Here is a 16,708-nt window from a genome sequence, read left to right as displayed (position 1 = left end):
GTTTTGGTTCCTGCCCTATAATGATCTGAAAAAAGGGATGGACGGCTCACACTACACCAAATTTGTCAATCAGGAACGACTATTTTTTTTATTCTGAAACGGTATTAAACTGCACGATACATTAACGCACACTTTCGACTATATTTTTTGTTCTAAAATGGTTTTAAAACGTACAATACATTAACGCACACTTTCAAAAGAAATAAACCATAGCTTTGTGAGAATTGAAACCCTAGAAGACTCATTTTCTACCTTTCTTCTCTATCTTCTCTCTTGATCTGCGATTTTCAGAGCGATTTTAGAATGTCAGGAAAGGGAGAGGGTCCTGTAATCGGAATCAATCTCGGCATCCCCTCCCAAAATCTCTCTTCTACCCCTTTTTGTTCCCTGCTCTCTCTCTCTCTCTCTAAAGGATACGCGCTTCGATTTATCCACAGAAGCTATTGAAGAAAGATCGGATGGCTGAGAAATGTCTAAGGCCAATAACCCTGCGATCAAGCTCTTCGGGAAGACAATCCCGTTGCCAGATAGTTAGATTCCGATGAGGTCCAGAGAGAAATCCAATCCCGTCCCGATGCTGTAATGTGATTATGAAAAGGTTTGTTTTTTACGGGTCCATCCTTTCGTCAATAAAAATAGATATTGGGGATTTCCTTTTGAAGTTTCTCGTTTTTCTTCGTTGAATTTCTTGTGGATGGCTTCCGTGATTGATTTTTAGGGTATCGTGCAATTTCATCTTTCGGAATTTGGGGCTTTTTTTGGGGGTAATTTCTAGAAAAAATTGGGGTTTTTCTAGTGTGGATTTTAGTTATGATTTTTCTTTTGAAATTTTCAAATTTTTTTTTTCTGTTTTGGAGTTTCTAGTTGATAAAATCTGGGTATTGGTTTTTCGATAAGATAAAGGGTTTTGTGTATTTTCGTAAAAAAAAAAAATGGGGTTCTTTTTTTTTTAGATTTTTTTATTCAATTCCTTTCTTTCTGATCTTATTCAGAAATGAAAATCTCAGCTTTTTATATGTTGATTCTTTTTTCTTTTCGGTTTTGCGTCCTTTTCACCAATTTTCAGAATTTTTTTTGAAAGGAATTTCTTGTCGATGGGATATGGGTTTTGATTTCCAGCTAAGGTCAATTTTGTTGGGTTTTTTTTTTCTTTTAAATAGTTTTTGATTTTTTCAATGTTAGTTTTAGGTGTGTTTTTTTTTTTTCTTTTCTTTTTTTTTTTAAAATTAATTTTAAGATCTATTTTTTGTTCTAAAATTCTGGTTGATTTTTTTTTTTTTTTTCAATTTCCTTCTCCTCACCTATGTTCCCCATGCCTGTGAGTTATCCCCTGTTAGGGCTACCCACTGGAGTTGGATTCTGAATCTTACCCTCCCCATATGTACCAATATAGGACATACATATAATGAAGAGCAGATTTGCCTTTGCAGATTTTGCACTTCTCAATCTCCCAGATTTACCTTTGCAGATTTGACGCCACCTTGAACCGGAAGTCGGTGTATGATATCTGGCATTATCCATGTTTATGTGTTCTTTCACTACTATTAAATTTCTGAGGACATCAATCCTTGTGCCTTTCTGTTTATTCATGTATTCTCAAGTTTATATTGTTTGGTTCATGCTTTGTCATGAATTCTGGTAATTTTTTTTTTCTGATATACTTGATAGATGCATCTTGTGATTTTTCATATCTATTCATTTATTCACAAACTATGGCCCACATGACTAATGGGTGAACCTGATTCTTGGGCCAGGTAATCAAGATAGTGTTTCCATTTAGATGGATGGATTGGATCTTGTACCAATTGTGCCATGCTGACACTTGTACATGAGATTTACTACACACATGTGTGGCTTAGCAAATCTATGTTTTTCATTTTTTTTTATTTTTTATTTGCTTAGAATGACATGTTCAAAAACATCAGTGTAGTAGTATCCATGCCTGTAACTGAGTCATTTTCTCTTTATGCGCTTTGTTCAGGTATTTGCACTTGACATTCTTACCTCCCATTGCACATGGTATCATAAAGGCTGAGGCCCCTCACTACATTAAGGTAATTTTTTTCTTATTCCCTAGTTTTAAGCTTTTTTTTTTTCCTCCTGGGATTGCCAGCTTGGGAGAACACCTGACCATGGATTGTATGGCCTACCTGGAACTATCATTTACAACGAGAAAATTTACAAAGATCCCACACTTGGAACTATCATTTAGTGTTGTTTAAGCAATAGATGAGAAAATTTACAAAGACCTTTGGAGTCTATGCTATGGTTTTTATGGTTTGATCCATTTTTGGTTTCAGGACATCAACTTTCACTATTAGGTGGATTTCTGTAGAAATGTTTGCCTTTGTGATTTTTTATGCTCATTTAATGGTAGTGGAGTAAAATGCTTCAAAGAAACATTCCACGGGTGTGTAAAACTTATCTTGGTTATCGCGTTCATGAAGTAATTCAACAAGAGAGGTAATTGTGTTCTCAGTACTTTTAGTTGTGTAGATTAACTATTTCTCCAGTTATTTTGGCTAGGGGTACTTAATATATCTTGGCTAAAACCATTCTGTGGTGATGGGCTGTCTTGTTTCACCTTTCCAAGGCACATTTATTTAAGAGAAATTCTTAGATGGCTTATTGCTAATAATGTTTCGCAGCACGTCAACAACGCAGTGAACCGAGATCCAATCTCAGGTCTCACCCACAAACGATAAACCAGAAGAAATATCAACTAGAAGAAGAAACAAAGCATTCCAAACAAACCACAAGACAAGATATAGATGGAAAAATCCCAACAAGGGTAAAAAAAACCACGGATGAAAACTTCCACTATGAAGAAAACAAAGATTACAAGGCAATATACTAACCTCTTCCCTTGAAAGTACATAGAAAACCCTTTACCCATACCTCAGAATAACTCTCATAATATCTAGAAAATCCCTAGGGACCCTTATTTATAGTTTAGGCAACTCATTTTTCACACCTCTGTGAAAACCGACTCAAAAATCCACAGTCTGCATCAAATCTGGAAATGAATCTGCATAACCTCGATTGGTCAAGCGGACCCTCGACTAGTCGAGCATGGGCCTCGACCGGTCGAGTACCCCGGAACCTAAAAAATGATACTCGTTGGACTTTGAGTCGAGCCAATCCACGACTGGTCGAGTGGGCCACTCGACCGGTCGAGCGACCGTCCAGATGTGGCTTCACATCTCAACAATATCCCACTTAGAGACACATTGCCATAAACCTTCGTTTTCTTCATCCGGAGTGCACCACCTCCCCGTCTTCAAGCCTGAAGACCAATGAAAGCTAAACAGAGCTTCAGCTTCTCCTGTGTGACCGCCTTGGTCAGCATATCCGCAAGATTCTCACTTATATGGATCTTCTCCAGAGAAATCGATCCATCTTCCAATAACGAACATATGAAGTGATATCTAATGTCAATATGCTTGGTCCTTAAATGAAGGCTGAATTCTTAGCCAAGTGTATTGCACTTTGACTGTCACTGTACAGCTTGCAATCTGCTTGCTTCTTATCCAACTCTTCCATGAAACCTTGCATCCACACCATTTCCTTGCACGCTTCTGTAACTGTAACATATTCTGCTTCCATCATACTGATAGATACTATCTTTTGTAACTGAGAGACTCAACTGACTGCAGTACTGCCTAGAGTAAAGACATAACCTGTATTGCTTCTTCTGTTGTCGATATCTCCTGCCAAATTTGAATCTACGTAACCTTATAGCTTAATTTTCGATCCACCATAGCACAACCCTATATCCACAGTACCTACTAGGTATTTGAGGATCCACTTCATAGCTTCCCAATGTTCCTTCCCGGGGTTGTTCATGAACCTACTAACAACTCCCACTGCTTGAGCAATGTCTGGCCTCGTACTCACCATAGCATACATGAGACTCCCAATAGCTGACACATATGGGACTTTAGCCATGTAGTCCCGTTCCTCCCGTGTCTTTGCACCTTGCTCCTTAGATAGCTTAAAGTGGTTGGCTAATGGAGTGTTAACCGGCTTAGCACCTCCCATATTGAATCGATCAAGTACCTTGGCTATGTATTCTGCCTGTGACAAAACCAGTTTCTTGTTTTCCCTGTCACGCTTTATCCTCATGCCTAGGATTTATTTTGCAGCTCCTAAATCCTTCATGGCAAATTCTCTAGACAGTTGTCTTTTGAGATTTGAGATGTCCTTCATGCTCGAACCGGCCACAAACATATCATCAACGTACAGAAGAAGGATGATGTACGATGTATCAAACTTCTTCAAATAGCAATAGTGGTCTGTATGATATCTCCTAAAACTATTTTCCGACATGAAACTGTCGAACTTCTTGTACTACTACCTCGGGGCCTGCTTCAGGCCATATAGACTCTTCTTCAATCTACACACCTTGTTTTCCTTTCCTGGTGCCACGTATCCTGTCGGCTGATGCATATATATCTCTTCTTCAAGGTCCCTATGAAGAAAGGCTGTCTTAACATCTAACTGCTCTAGATGTAAGTCCTCTGTAGCCACTATACTCAAGACCATGCTAATCGTAGATATTTTCACTACCGGTGAAAATATTTCAGTGAAATCGATACATGCCTTTTGTTGAAACCCTTTCATGACCAATCTGGCCTTATACCGTTTCGAACCATTGTGTTCTTCTTTCAGTCTATAAACCCACTTATTATGAAGAGCTTTCTTACCTTTGGGTAGAGTAGCTAGCTCTCATGTATGATTAGACTCAAGAGAGTCCATCTCATCATCCATGGCCTTCTCCCACTTAACCCGTATATCTGACTGTAATGCCTCTTCAAAACACTATGGTTCACCATTATTTGTCAGCAGTAGATAATATAAGGAGGGTGAGTATCGGACTATGGGTCTCCTCTCCTGAGTAGACCTTCTCACAACCGGTGTCTGTGACTCTGCCTCATAATGCTCCTGTGCATGATCATCTTGTGGCGTTGTAACACCCGTGTTCGGTAACTCTTCCAACTCTACGAATTCTTTCTCCTCGGCCTTATTTTCTTGCACACTATCCTTATACATCACTTTTTCATTGAAGACTACGTCCTTGCTTCTGATGATTTTTCTATTTTTTGCATCCCAAAACCTGTAGCCAAAATCATGCTGCTTGTAGCCTATAAATGTGCCCCTCCTGGACTTCGCATCCAGCTTGCTTCTGTGCTCTGCATCAATGTGAACGTATGAAGTGCAACCGAACACTCTGAGATGTGCAAGGTTCACTTCTTTTCCAGTCCATGTTTCTTTTAGTAGCCCACCATCCAATGGTGCTGAGGGACTTCTATTGATGAGATATGCTGTAGTATTCACAGCATCTGCTCAAAACGTCTTAGGAAACCCAACATGTAACCTCATGCTCCTGGCGCGCTCAAGGATGATCCTATTAATGAGCTCAGCTACACCATTCTGCTGTGATGTCCCTGAAATTATTTTCTAATGTTTGATTCCATTTGTTGCACAATACTCCTCAAATCTCTTATCACAATACTCTCCCTCATTATCAGATTTGAGACATTTTACTATTTTACCTGTCTCATTTTTTACCATTACTTTCCACTTCTTAAATACATCAAATACATCAGATTTTTGCTTTAAGAAATAAACCCACAATTTTCTACTAACATCATCAATAAAAGAAATAAAGTAACGTGAGCCACCAAGAGATGATACCTATGCCGGTCCCCACACATCAGTGTGTACAAGCTCCAACAGATGCGTCTTTGGAGCGCGTCCTATCTTCTTGAAGCTTACCCTCTTCTGCTTGTCAGACACGCAGTCTTCGCAGAATTCCAAGTCAATAGATTTCAGCCCTGGTAGCTTCTCTTTTGACAATAGTACTTTCATCCCCTTATCACTCATATGTCCCAACCTCTGATGCCATAACTGCCTATTCACTCCAGTTGATGCGACTACGAGTGAACTATACGATCTTGAAGTCATGTACAAAGTACCTTCCTTTTTACCTCAAGATATCACCAAAGCACCATTTGTGATCTTTCAGGAATCACTGGTGAATGTCGTCACATAACCGGTATCGGCTAACTGCCCCACTGAGATCAAGTTTCGTTTCAAACTCGGTACATGTCTGACATCCTTTAATTTCAAAGTCGTTCCGTCTTTCTGATTTATATGAATATCACCCTTTCCAACAATATTGCACGGCTCATCATTACCTAGGTAGACTCTCCCGAAGTCACCTGACACATAATCACGCAGAACTTCCTTACACGAAGTGGCATGAAACGAAGCACCCGAGTCTGTAACCCAAGACTCATTCCTCGCATCAAGAGACAAGACCAACGCCTCTTGTCACTCTCCTCAGATAGATTTACTGAATCCTTCTCGTCTTGAGAGCTTCATTCTTGTTTCTTGAGCGCCCTGTAATAACGTTTCATGTGCCCCTTCTTCCCGCAATTACAATACCCATCTTTGTCTTTCGGTCCCTTGGACTTCTTCCTCGACTTAGAACGTCCGTGTTTATTGCCTCATTTGTTCAGCGATCTTCCTCTTCCTTCAACGTTTAGAGCATTCTTTGAATCCCCTGAAACTCCTGATGCCTTTCTTCTAGATTCTTCGCTGAGAATTATTTCGGCCACATCATCAAATTTCAACTTTGTCGACCCTGAAGAATTGCTCACAGCAATCACCAAACCATCCCAACTGTCTGACAAACTGGACAAGATCAATAATGCCCTTACCTCATTCTCAGAAACAATGCCAACGGATTTCAACTGGGTCGTGACTGTATTGAACTCGTTTAGATGTTCGACCACGCTCCCCCCATCTGACATCTTCATGTTGAATAGTCGTTTCATAAGATGAACCTTGTTGGACGCTGAAGGTTTTTCATACATAGTGGTTAGGGCTTTCATTAATTCTTTTGTGGTTTTCACCTTGGATATATTAAAGGCGACGCTTTTAGACAAAGAGAGTCAGATCGTTCCTAAAGCCTTCCGATCTAATAACAACCATTCATCATCTGTCATCTTTTCTTGTTTCTTCTCTTTTCCTCTTAGAGGAATATAGAGGTCCTTTTAATACAGATAATCCTCCATCTGCATCTTTCAGAAGGCAAAGTTTGAACCATCAAACTTCTCAATTCTAGTGTTCCCTTCTTCCGTCATCACTCCCAATAGAACTAAAACCAATAGCTTTGATACCAGTTGTTGCGCAGCATTTTAACAACACAGTGAACCAAGATCCAATTTTAGGTCTCACCCACAAACGATAAACTAGAAGAAATATAAACTAGAAGAAGAATCAAAGCATTCTAAATAAACCACAAGACGATATACGTGGAAAAACCCCAACGAGGGTAAAAAAACTACAGATGCAAACCTCCACTATGAAGAAAACAAAGATTACAAGGCAATATACTAACCTCTTCCCTTGGAAGTACAGAGAAAACCCTTTGCCCACACCTTTGAATAACTCTCATAATACCTAGAAAAGCCTTAGGGACCCCTATTTATAATTTAGGCAACTCTCCTTTCGCACCTCTGCGAAAATCGACTCAAAAATCCGCAGTCCACATCAAATCTAGAAACGAATCTGTGTAACCTCGACTGGTCGAGCGGACCCTCGACTAGTCGAGCATGAGCCTCAACTAGTCGAGTACCACAGAACCCAAAAAACGATGCTCTCTGGACTTTGAGTCGAGCCAGTCTACGACCGATCGAGCGTGCCACTCGACCGATCGAGCAGGGCACTCGACCGGTCGAGCGATCGTCTAGATGTGGCTCCACATCTCAACAAATAAAAGTATTGACTCTTAATTGAAATGATGAGCGAAACCTCAAGTAATGTGAACATGTCAATTTTAGATTTCTTCTCTCCCTCTCTATGCTTGAAAGAATGAGATTTTGGTTCAAATGCATAAGATGGACATTGGAATCATTGCTCTTCTTTGATTTTTTTTTTCCTTTCTACTCTGGCTTGTTTTTTGTTTAACTCATGATCTAGGATGTTTTTAACTTTCTCATACACATTCATTCATCTATCCACATGTACATTCTATTCAATATAGAGAAATTAATCAACCTTGTCTATTTGGTTCTTGATCCATGGTTCACCTCCTACTATCCCCTTAATATAGAGAAATTAATCAACCCTGTCTATTTGATTCTTGATCCATGGTTCACCTCCTACTATCCCCTAGAGCATGACCGTAGTGAAACATTTTAGAGCATGGTGATGTACACTTTTAACTTATGGGTTTTCAGGTCATCTGGACTGTCAACTGCCAGATTGTGATGACAATGGGCCATTTCACATGGATCCAACACCTCTTCATATGGGGCAGCATCTGCACTACGTAGGTCATGCACCAAGCTAGCAAAGTTCCCTACTTATTGGGCCTTGATTTTCATGACCTATTGTAGCTAGCAATGCAGAATTTCTGAGTTTGCCACTTGAGAGTCTTGTGTATGTTGCCAAATTGGATAAATCACGAGGAACACATGCAAGACCCAGTCATCGGAATCCGTAAGTTAATCATGCACTAAGCTAGCAAAGTTCCTTTTTGCTTGCTTAACAGTCTACCCAGTTTTGAAACTTCTGAGGTGGGAGATAATTTTATACCATGTAAGTATTCATCTAAGGTTTTCAATGATTTTTTGAAACTACATTCATTACTTTATCTTTGTGCTCTTGTAAATTCATTACTTTTTATAGTAGTTTGAGCTTGTCTATGCATGTATATTTATTTTGTCCAGCCAGATGATATGCACTGCTAACATCCACACCTTCATGTGGACTTTAACACATCCACACTTTCACATGGCACATTGATGCATACTGTCCATTTGTGCTATACCACTATTGGAAAGCCATGTTACAAAAATCACTCCAGTTGTATGATTTAACCATTCCTCTCCTTTTCCTGGCTCGTTTGAGTAATGGCTTCACACACCGTTGATCATTGCCAAAGCTAGCCACACGATGAGGTAGAGAGTTGGCCGTCCATTCGTCTTTCTTCATAGTAACAACCGATCATTCTCTTCTACAAGGGGACCTAAAGACGAACGAGATCAGGAGCAGATATATTCCATATCAAGGGTGTTGGAGAGCAGAGTATTGAAACATGGTACTGGTTTTTTTAAACAAGGTAATTCCCAGAGTCATTTGTTTCTTATTCTTTTGGTGTCATGTGCTGCAGACCGGATTAATAGAAAATGTATATTGCATCTTTATTTTTTCCCTCCTATGAGAATGGGTTTGGTAATGGTGGCAATAGTCTATTTCAACTGATTATGCTTTTCCATGAACTTGATCATCATTCATGAAAATGATAACCTCATGAAGTTTTTAATTTCTACAAGTTTACTGTTCATGCACATAGGCAGCCATCTAATGCCGCCACATCTGCTAGCATGGCACAAAGGTGTGAATTCATCAGGTGGCTCCACTATGTAGATGCACCAGTCCTAAAATTAGGCTTGCCCACTCATCATGTTGCACCAGCCCTAAACTCTTGGTCGCATGCAGAACCAGTGGCAGAGAATTGTCAATCATTTGTCTGAGTTTGGGTTATCATTCGCTTTAACATCTTATGCTGGAAATGTGCAGCTTGAGGTAGTCAAGAAGTTATGGTTGCAAGGTTTGTATCTAAAGCTATTGGAAGGGGTCAGGCAAGGGCTGAAACTGAAGCAGCTACAAAGGCTGTCATTGATTCCAAGAACCATGAAATTTCACTGCTGCAAGATAAGGTGCAGTACTATGAAGTTGTGTGCCATGAGATGTGCCAGAGGAATCAAGAAGTTAAAGGTATGGATTCTCTATTGCCTCTGTTTTCAGTTTCCCTTCAGTCATGCATCATATTGTATGCCTCTCAAGAAAAAGAAAAAAGAAAAAGGAAATAAAGAATCAAAGAAAAGAAAAGAAAAGAAGAAAAACTTAAAAAAGGCATCATAATATAGTATGTAGTAGCCCGTCATCATTTAAGGCAGATGCAGTATGCAGTAGCCCTCCATCAGTTAATAGGCCTTTTGATGGTATTAAGGAAACGATGCACACTCTTTCTTGTTATTTTTTGTTCAGCGGTCCAAGCAGTTGATATGATGGGACCCACTTTAGGTAATGATCTACGCGTAACTTGCCATAGGTTGGAAGATTCCAACCATTAAATCCATCCATTTGATCATTGCTGTATTTTCTTTCCAACATGGCCATCTGAAATGTTCAGGTGATGAGTTTTCTCATCTGGTGGGAGCACTTTTCGTTCATGGGCTACCTGAAGTGGGTCCAATGATGCCAACAGTATGAATCGTCATATAAAGGTGGAACACCTAAACTCACGTGAGAGATTGTGCTAGAATGAAAATCTTCTTTTTGGAATTGGCACATGGATTAGCATGTTTGGCCTGGCTGGCCGTTGTGCTACATGGTTGAAATTTGAATCAGTTATATTAAGTCTCCTAGAAATGACTTGGTTTCTTTATCTTTTTATAAACTTTTATCTCAAGCTTAGCTTTTATGTTTCAAAAACATTTTTTGATCAAAGATATTGGCTGTCCCTGTAATGTATTCATTCATATATGTAAGCTGCTTCATGAAAAAGTTATTCCTTCTTCTCTCTTGATTCCTGGTCTTGATTGGGGTGTTGGGGAGGTAGGCAGTTTCCTATACTGCACTGTTGAGAAATCGGCTTCTCTGATTTGAGGCCTTGGATTTCGGCAATCTACCCATTGATTTGTTGTTTGTGGAAAAAGCTATGGCCATCTTAAAGTGCTTCTGCTTTCTTTTTATTTGAATTATTTTTCATTCACCACGAGGGTTCCCTATTGTCCTCATATAGCCACATCAAGTTTCTTCATTTGCTTTGTCAGGATTTCGCCCACAGGGCAGAGCTTTAAGTTCCCAATAGTATGTCTATGTGGCTTTATTTTTTCTTTTCAAAGTGGATTTGCTAAAAATCTTGCACATCATTTAATTTTATTTTAAGGTCCTACAAACATAGCAAGTGAAAGCACAGTACTTTAGAAGTGTCTTAAACTAACTGTTTTTGTAATGATCTCCGTCACAGAAATTTATCAAAGAACATGTTGCAAGCCTCTACCTCTGGCCAAAGGTCCTAGAAATACCTATTTTAGACAGTTCAAGGTAAGCTTTTGCTTGATATTGAGATTGTACAGCTTGTCGTGGTTCACAATGATCATACTGTTTTTTAACAATTCCTGCTAGAAATTCCAATTTTCAATCTGTAATTTCATGGAAACCAAAACTAGGATCTATTTTTCATTCCTCATGATCGTATTTGTTGAATGTAACGCCCAAAAGCTCACTGTTGACTCTTTAGTTTACAGCATCAACTTGGTTTCGTTGGGCCCGGGACCTAGTCTAAACTCTTTGTAGGAAAGCCCAGTTTTTCATATGCTCAGCCAATTTGAACTTAAAAGGAAAAAAAAAAAAGAACAAGAAAAAACTGATGAGGGCTCAAACCTATAGCTCAATGGCAGGTCATGGTCATTTCAACATTGAGGCATATGGCTCGAACCTAGATTACCTATAAAAAGAAATTCTAATAGGAAATTCTAGTAGAAGTTTTTTACACTATCAATTGAATGATTCTAATTAAACACGACTTTCTTGCATATCTTTTCTGAATGCAGGAAGCACCCAACTGTTTTGTGCATGAGTTCACATAAGGACATGGTAAGTATGCATGTATGATACATGAAGCACATCTGGCCAGCCAGGCCATAAATGGGATTATAGATAACCTCAGTTTCATCCCAGTGTGCTACATGGGCTTATTTATTAAGTGTCAAGAGTCTCAAGATGGCTTCAGGCTTCCACTAGCATGTCACATTGGCACATGGATTAGTATTTTTCTCAGAAATATTTTAATGGGCATATTAAATAAAGAAAGACAATATAGAAGGGATCCATCGATGGAATCGATAAGATGCAATGCATAAACAAGGACTATTGACTCCTTAGCAAGTGTTTTAGGAAAACCAATAAACAATCGATAAGATTTTTTTTTGCTAGTTACGTTGTTTGTCGAAGATCCTGAAATTTGATATGGGTTACAGGAATTTGACTGAGCTGGACATACAGGAGAATGGGGTTGATGATCTTGGGGGCAGCTGGCTAAGTTGCTTCCCTGAAAGCTTCACATCTATGGATGCTTTCAAATTGTGGAATCAGATTCCAAAATAATTACCGTTGTTATTTCAAATCCTTAGCACCAGCCCATACAGAGTAGAGGCTATCATACGATTGAGAGTAGTCATAAATTTCAAGATAGCCCATTCCTTCAGAAAAGGTATTTCTATGGTGGATGGCCTGGCTAAAGATTCTATTCATGGTTGTTAGCTGGGCATGCCTCTTCAAGATTTCAGAGGGATTTCATTTTATGCACTCATGAAGAATTGGAATTCCATTAAGAATGCTTGTTGTGCTTCTTGTTTTGGCATGCTTGTTTGCAGAAAATTGAAAGCCTACCTACCGATTTGCAACCCCAAAGAAATCACCAAAGAATAAACTAATGTATCGACTCACCAATAGAAAGTTTCCCTATGCAGGTAAGTTGTGTACACATATCCATTTTTATATTCAAGCCATTCCCTTGATTTATGCAAAACTAAGCTACCCAAAACTTATGGACAACTCCCATTGCCTTTGAATTGCTAGAACTAGCATGTGTGGATTGGTAAAAGTGTGAATGCACTTGTCCTAAATGTTTCTGAGGTGTCTAGTTCTCTACATGAAGTAAATTTTTCTGAGGGAGTATTGAAGCTCTTTGGATATTTATTTGGTCATTTTGATACTTTCTCCCTAAAGGTATGCATGATTCAGTTCCACCTTGTAGATATATTGAAGAAATATTGTACGCATGTTGTTTTGCAGGAATCTATTTAATTCGTTTGATATAGCTATGCAGGGGAGAGTCTCATTGGATTTCAACCTGTTTGTTTCTGCAGTATGGATTTCATCTCTTTTGCATGTTCCTTCCTGCAACTTTTCTAGAACAATATTTCTATTTTATTTGCTATAGATTTTCTGTTATTTCAGGTCCAGGTAAGTTCTTTTAGGGCACAATCCTGTGTATAAACTATCTCTAAAGCCCAACAGTCAACTATGCCCATTAATCAGAGGCTAAAGCCTAATTACAAGCCTGCATTTACTCTTCTTTGGCCACGAGATTTTTTTTTAGGTGGATGCTTATATACAGTCTTTGCTCACAGGATGGCAAAATTGAAGCTGAAGTTATACTCACTAGAATTCTCAGCTTAGGAGCATTGCAGCCTGGGGCATCCAGAAAATATGGTACAACTATTGCTCCTGGGTCATATGCACCAGTCCATCAACACTTCTTTGTTGCTCGTATGGACATGGCCATCGATTGTAGGCCTAGTGAAACATTCAATCAGGTGTGCTCCTATAAATTGATAGGATATTCCCCAATTTGTCTATAGTTTGATATATACAAAAAGGAATTTCATATATTCCTCATATTTTGTGTTTTTGTTTTTGGTTCCATCATATTGTGATAGTTTCTACTACAAAATTTTGTCAGATTTCTCCTCAATGAGATTTTGCATTGACAAAAGGATCACACTAGTTCGAATTATAAGATTTCTTATTGCTCTTGATGAGTTGTGACAATAGTTTTGCTTACTATAAAACTTTTAAATGGAATGGGTCATAGTTGTTTCAAGTAAAAGCCACAAAACTGAATGTCCTTTGCCTGAGATATTTTAAAGTTTAATTGAAGCATTTTCTTAGCATTACCTTTGATAGGCCAATGACAACTAATGTATTTCAGTTGTATGATCACTACACCAAAATCGATTATTATTGCCAATACAATCTATTTTCTATGAGATAGCATAATCACTCCCAAAGGATGGTTCGCCACACAAAAAAGGATATGCCTGTCCATGAGCGATTATAAGTCTTGGGCCGAACTATCTATTGGTGTGATATTTGTAAGTTACTTGTGATGTTTCTTATATCTTGAAAATTTTCTTTTCATCTTCTTTTAGTTCATCCAGAGAATTGGAACCCAATGTGGTCTGTGGTAAGGTAAGGTGAAACTAAGTTTCAGTTATTTTGCTGCAATGCTGTTTGTTTGGATTTTGGTAATTGGTTTAACTACTTTCACATGCTGACATGTTTAAGTTGTGGATGTGCAACATACTTGCAAGCCTTCTGTCGTTCATGGTAAGTTCATCAATCATCTTCTTCTCTTTTATCTTTTTTTTCTTTCATAGTTCATTCTGGAAGCCCCTGTTGCTGTTAGCAAACACAAGTGGAAGGAGAAATGCACCAAGTTTCATCATTCAAAGGGAAGGAGAAATGGTAATATGAATTTCATTAGTTGGTATAAAAATGTTGTTTTTCTTTTTCTCCATGAATTTCGGTTCCTCCTAAATCTAAGGTCTTAGACTAATGTCCCTAGGAATTTCTGAAGAAAAAAAAATCCCTAGAAACATGGAGAAGATTGGCAGAAGCAAATTCATTGCTTGAAATGCAACTAAAATCCTTGAGTAATGAGAACTTGGAGACATACTTGTCATTGGGAACTGCAGTAATCACAGATACAAAAAGGTAATATTCCATCTATCAATGCTATATCCAAGGAAGTAGAAATAAATGTTGCTCTGTATTTCTTTTGGACTGGGAGGATGCAGGCTGTAGGTATCTCGTATTAATATTTTGACGGCTTGCAATGTTCGAGTATCTAACACAAGCAAGTTTTGTAGTTTACAATTTTATTTTATTTTGTCTTCAAAAAAGAAATGGTTATTTTGGATAGGTAATCTGCAATCTACGTCTCCCTTACCATTCGTAGCCCCGCTTGGTCTAGAACGAGCTCCCCTCAGGTCAGGAGTGCATCGAGTATATCCAAAAACCAGGTGAGTCAACTAACAACATTCCCCATATGTATGTTCAATTGTCACAATTTTTTTCACACTGTTTTGATAGTTGATTGTTGTTCTTTCAATCTATTCACATGTTTTTGTTCTTATTTTTTACTTGTTGCTTATTAGTTAGGTACATAAAAGGCCATCACATTGTGGAGCTCTTCATCTGCTTGACGGACTTTCATTGAATTGTTTTTTTATTTTGAAGTCTTCCATTGCAAATTTTAGTTTATACTATTAGGTTTGCAAGTTAGAAAAATAATGTTTCAAATTACATCATGGTTGTTTTTACTATCTTTTGATTCTTAAATGAATATGGCTCAAATATATTTGTTTCTTATTTTATTTTATTTTATTTTTTACAGCAGATTTTTTGGTTTAAAATCGTTCCGAAATAAGAAAAAATACCATTCCCAAAAATGACTGTTGGCACTAGAACGGTTTAAAACCGTTCCTAAAATTCTGTCTCTAAAATTTGAAACAGTACCCAAAATGGTCCTGAACCGTTCTTGATTTTTTACGACTCCTCATTTAAGAACGGTTTAAAACCATTCTTAAATGACGATTTTGGTGTAGTGTCAGATAAAATACTTGCATCATGGCCCACCAGCTGTTCCAACCATTTCAAATTTTTTTAAAAATTTTATTATACGTAGGAAAATGGTACTATTGACCTCATGGGAACTTATCATGAGCTCGAGCTGTGTTGGCCCCACTGTGACGTATGTCGAACATCTACCCCATTAGTCGAATGCACCATTCCATGGTGGGCCATGAGCTTAAAAATCAAGTCAAAACATGACTTGGGTGGGCCACACCACATACAACAGTTGAGAGGGGTTACCCTCCCATTAAAATATTCACAATCATTTATTGGGCCCATCGAGATGTGGTTCACAAATCCAGCCCATCCATTATGTGTGTCCCACTTGGATGAGGGGTCATACCAAGTTTTAGCCACATCCAAAACTCAGGTGGGCTATATCAAGTGCTTTTAAGTGCTTTTATATGTTTTTGGCATATCTTCACATGGTTTTAGATATGGCTCACTTGAATTTTTCATATGGCTGATTTTTGGGAAATCCCATAACCTAAAGGGGACCCATCAAATGCATGGTGTTGATGTTCAATATACATCAAATTTGGAACATGTAGGTGTTTGGTTTGGGAATGGGATAGAGTTGTTCCAAGTTTAAAACGGGTTCTTACCATTCCGAATGGACCCGTGGAAAACGTTCTATAGCTTTAAGTGGCCACCATGATGTATGGGTCATATCCACACTGTCCATCCATTTTTTTGTATCATTGCAGGGGACAAGCCCAAATCTAAGGAAAATCCAATGCTCAAGTAGACCATGCCATAGGAAGCAGCAGTGACAATGATTCTCACTGTTGAAACTTTTCTAAGGTCCAATGTGATGTTTATTTGCCAACCAAACTATTCATAAAGTTACATGGACATGGATGAAGAGAAAACACAAATATCAGCTCCATCCAAAACTTCTATGGCCCCCAAGAAGTTTTCAATGGTAAGAGTTTAATCCCTATTATGTAGTCCACTTGAGCCTTTGATATACCTCATTTTCTAGCTTATATCTTTATATGATAGGAAAAAAATGGATGGACGGTGTAGATACGACCCATACATCACGGTGGCAACTTGAAGCTCTTGCCCGTTCCCAACTGGAGACGGGCGGGGGTAGGACTCAATCCGCATCCCATTCACCACACTTCTTCATTATAGAGAAAAAAGAATAACGAAAGATAAAATGCCTCCAACATTTTCCACTCCCTGCAAAACTCTACAC

At 38.5% G+C, this 16,708-nt stretch overlaps 1 protein-coding gene across 9 annotated transcripts; it reads left to right on the top strand.

Annotated features, from left to right (window-relative positions):
• The first annotated feature begins 2,283 nt into the window (after positions 1 to 2,283).
• On the top strand, positions 2,284 to 15,227 carry LOC131258210 (uncharacterized). 9 transcript variants are annotated; one of them, XR_009177979.1, is made up of 7 exons: positions 2,284 to 2,463; positions 8,250 to 9,792; positions 10,800 to 10,890; positions 11,051 to 11,127; positions 12,063 to 12,554; positions 12,880 to 13,403; positions 13,799 to 13,818. XR_009177979.1 is itself a non-coding variant. In XM_058259350.1 (7 exons), exons 2-7 carry the CDS (start codon positions 9,615 to 9,617, stop codon positions 15,036 to 15,038), a joined length of 549 nt encoding a protein of 182 aa, XP_058115333.1. In that variant the 5' UTR covers positions 2,286 to 2,463; positions 8,250 to 9,614; the 3' UTR covers positions 15,039 to 15,227. The 9 variants fall into 9 exon arrangements, 1 of the variants encoding a protein (XP_058115333.1); XM_058259350.1 differs by lacking the exons at positions 10,800 to 10,890; positions 12,063 to 12,554 and adding exons at positions 14,816 to 14,891; positions 15,027 to 15,227 and having other exon boundaries at positions 2,286 to 2,463; positions 13,218 to 13,403; XR_009177980.1 differs by lacking the exon at positions 10,800 to 10,890.
• The last annotated feature ends 1,481 nt before the right edge of the window (positions 15,228 to 16,708 follow it).

The sequence above is a fragment of the Magnolia sinica genome, chromosome 10 (genome assembly GCF_029962835.1).
Source record: "Magnolia sinica isolate HGM2019 chromosome 10, MsV1, whole genome shotgun sequence".
NCBI lineage: Eukaryota > Viridiplantae > Streptophyta > Magnoliopsida > Magnoliales > Magnoliaceae > Magnolia > Magnolia sinica.
The sequence above is the reverse complement of the archived record's forward strand: the minus strand, read 5'-3'. Positions and strand labels throughout refer to the sequence as shown.

Coding starts and splice junctions, on each gene's coding strand:
- LOC131258210 (XM_058259350.1), top strand. CDS start 9,615: ATGGTTGCAAGGTTTGTATCTAAAGCTATTGGAAGGGGTCAGGCAAGG. Junction 9,793..11,050: donor GAGGAATCAAGAAGTTAAAG/GTATGGATTCTC, acceptor TCTCCGTCACAG/AAATTTATCAAAGAACATGT. Junction 11,128..13,217: donor CCTATTTTAGACAGTTCAAG/GTAAGCTTTTGC, acceptor CTTTGCTCACAG/GATGGCAAAATTGAAGCTGA.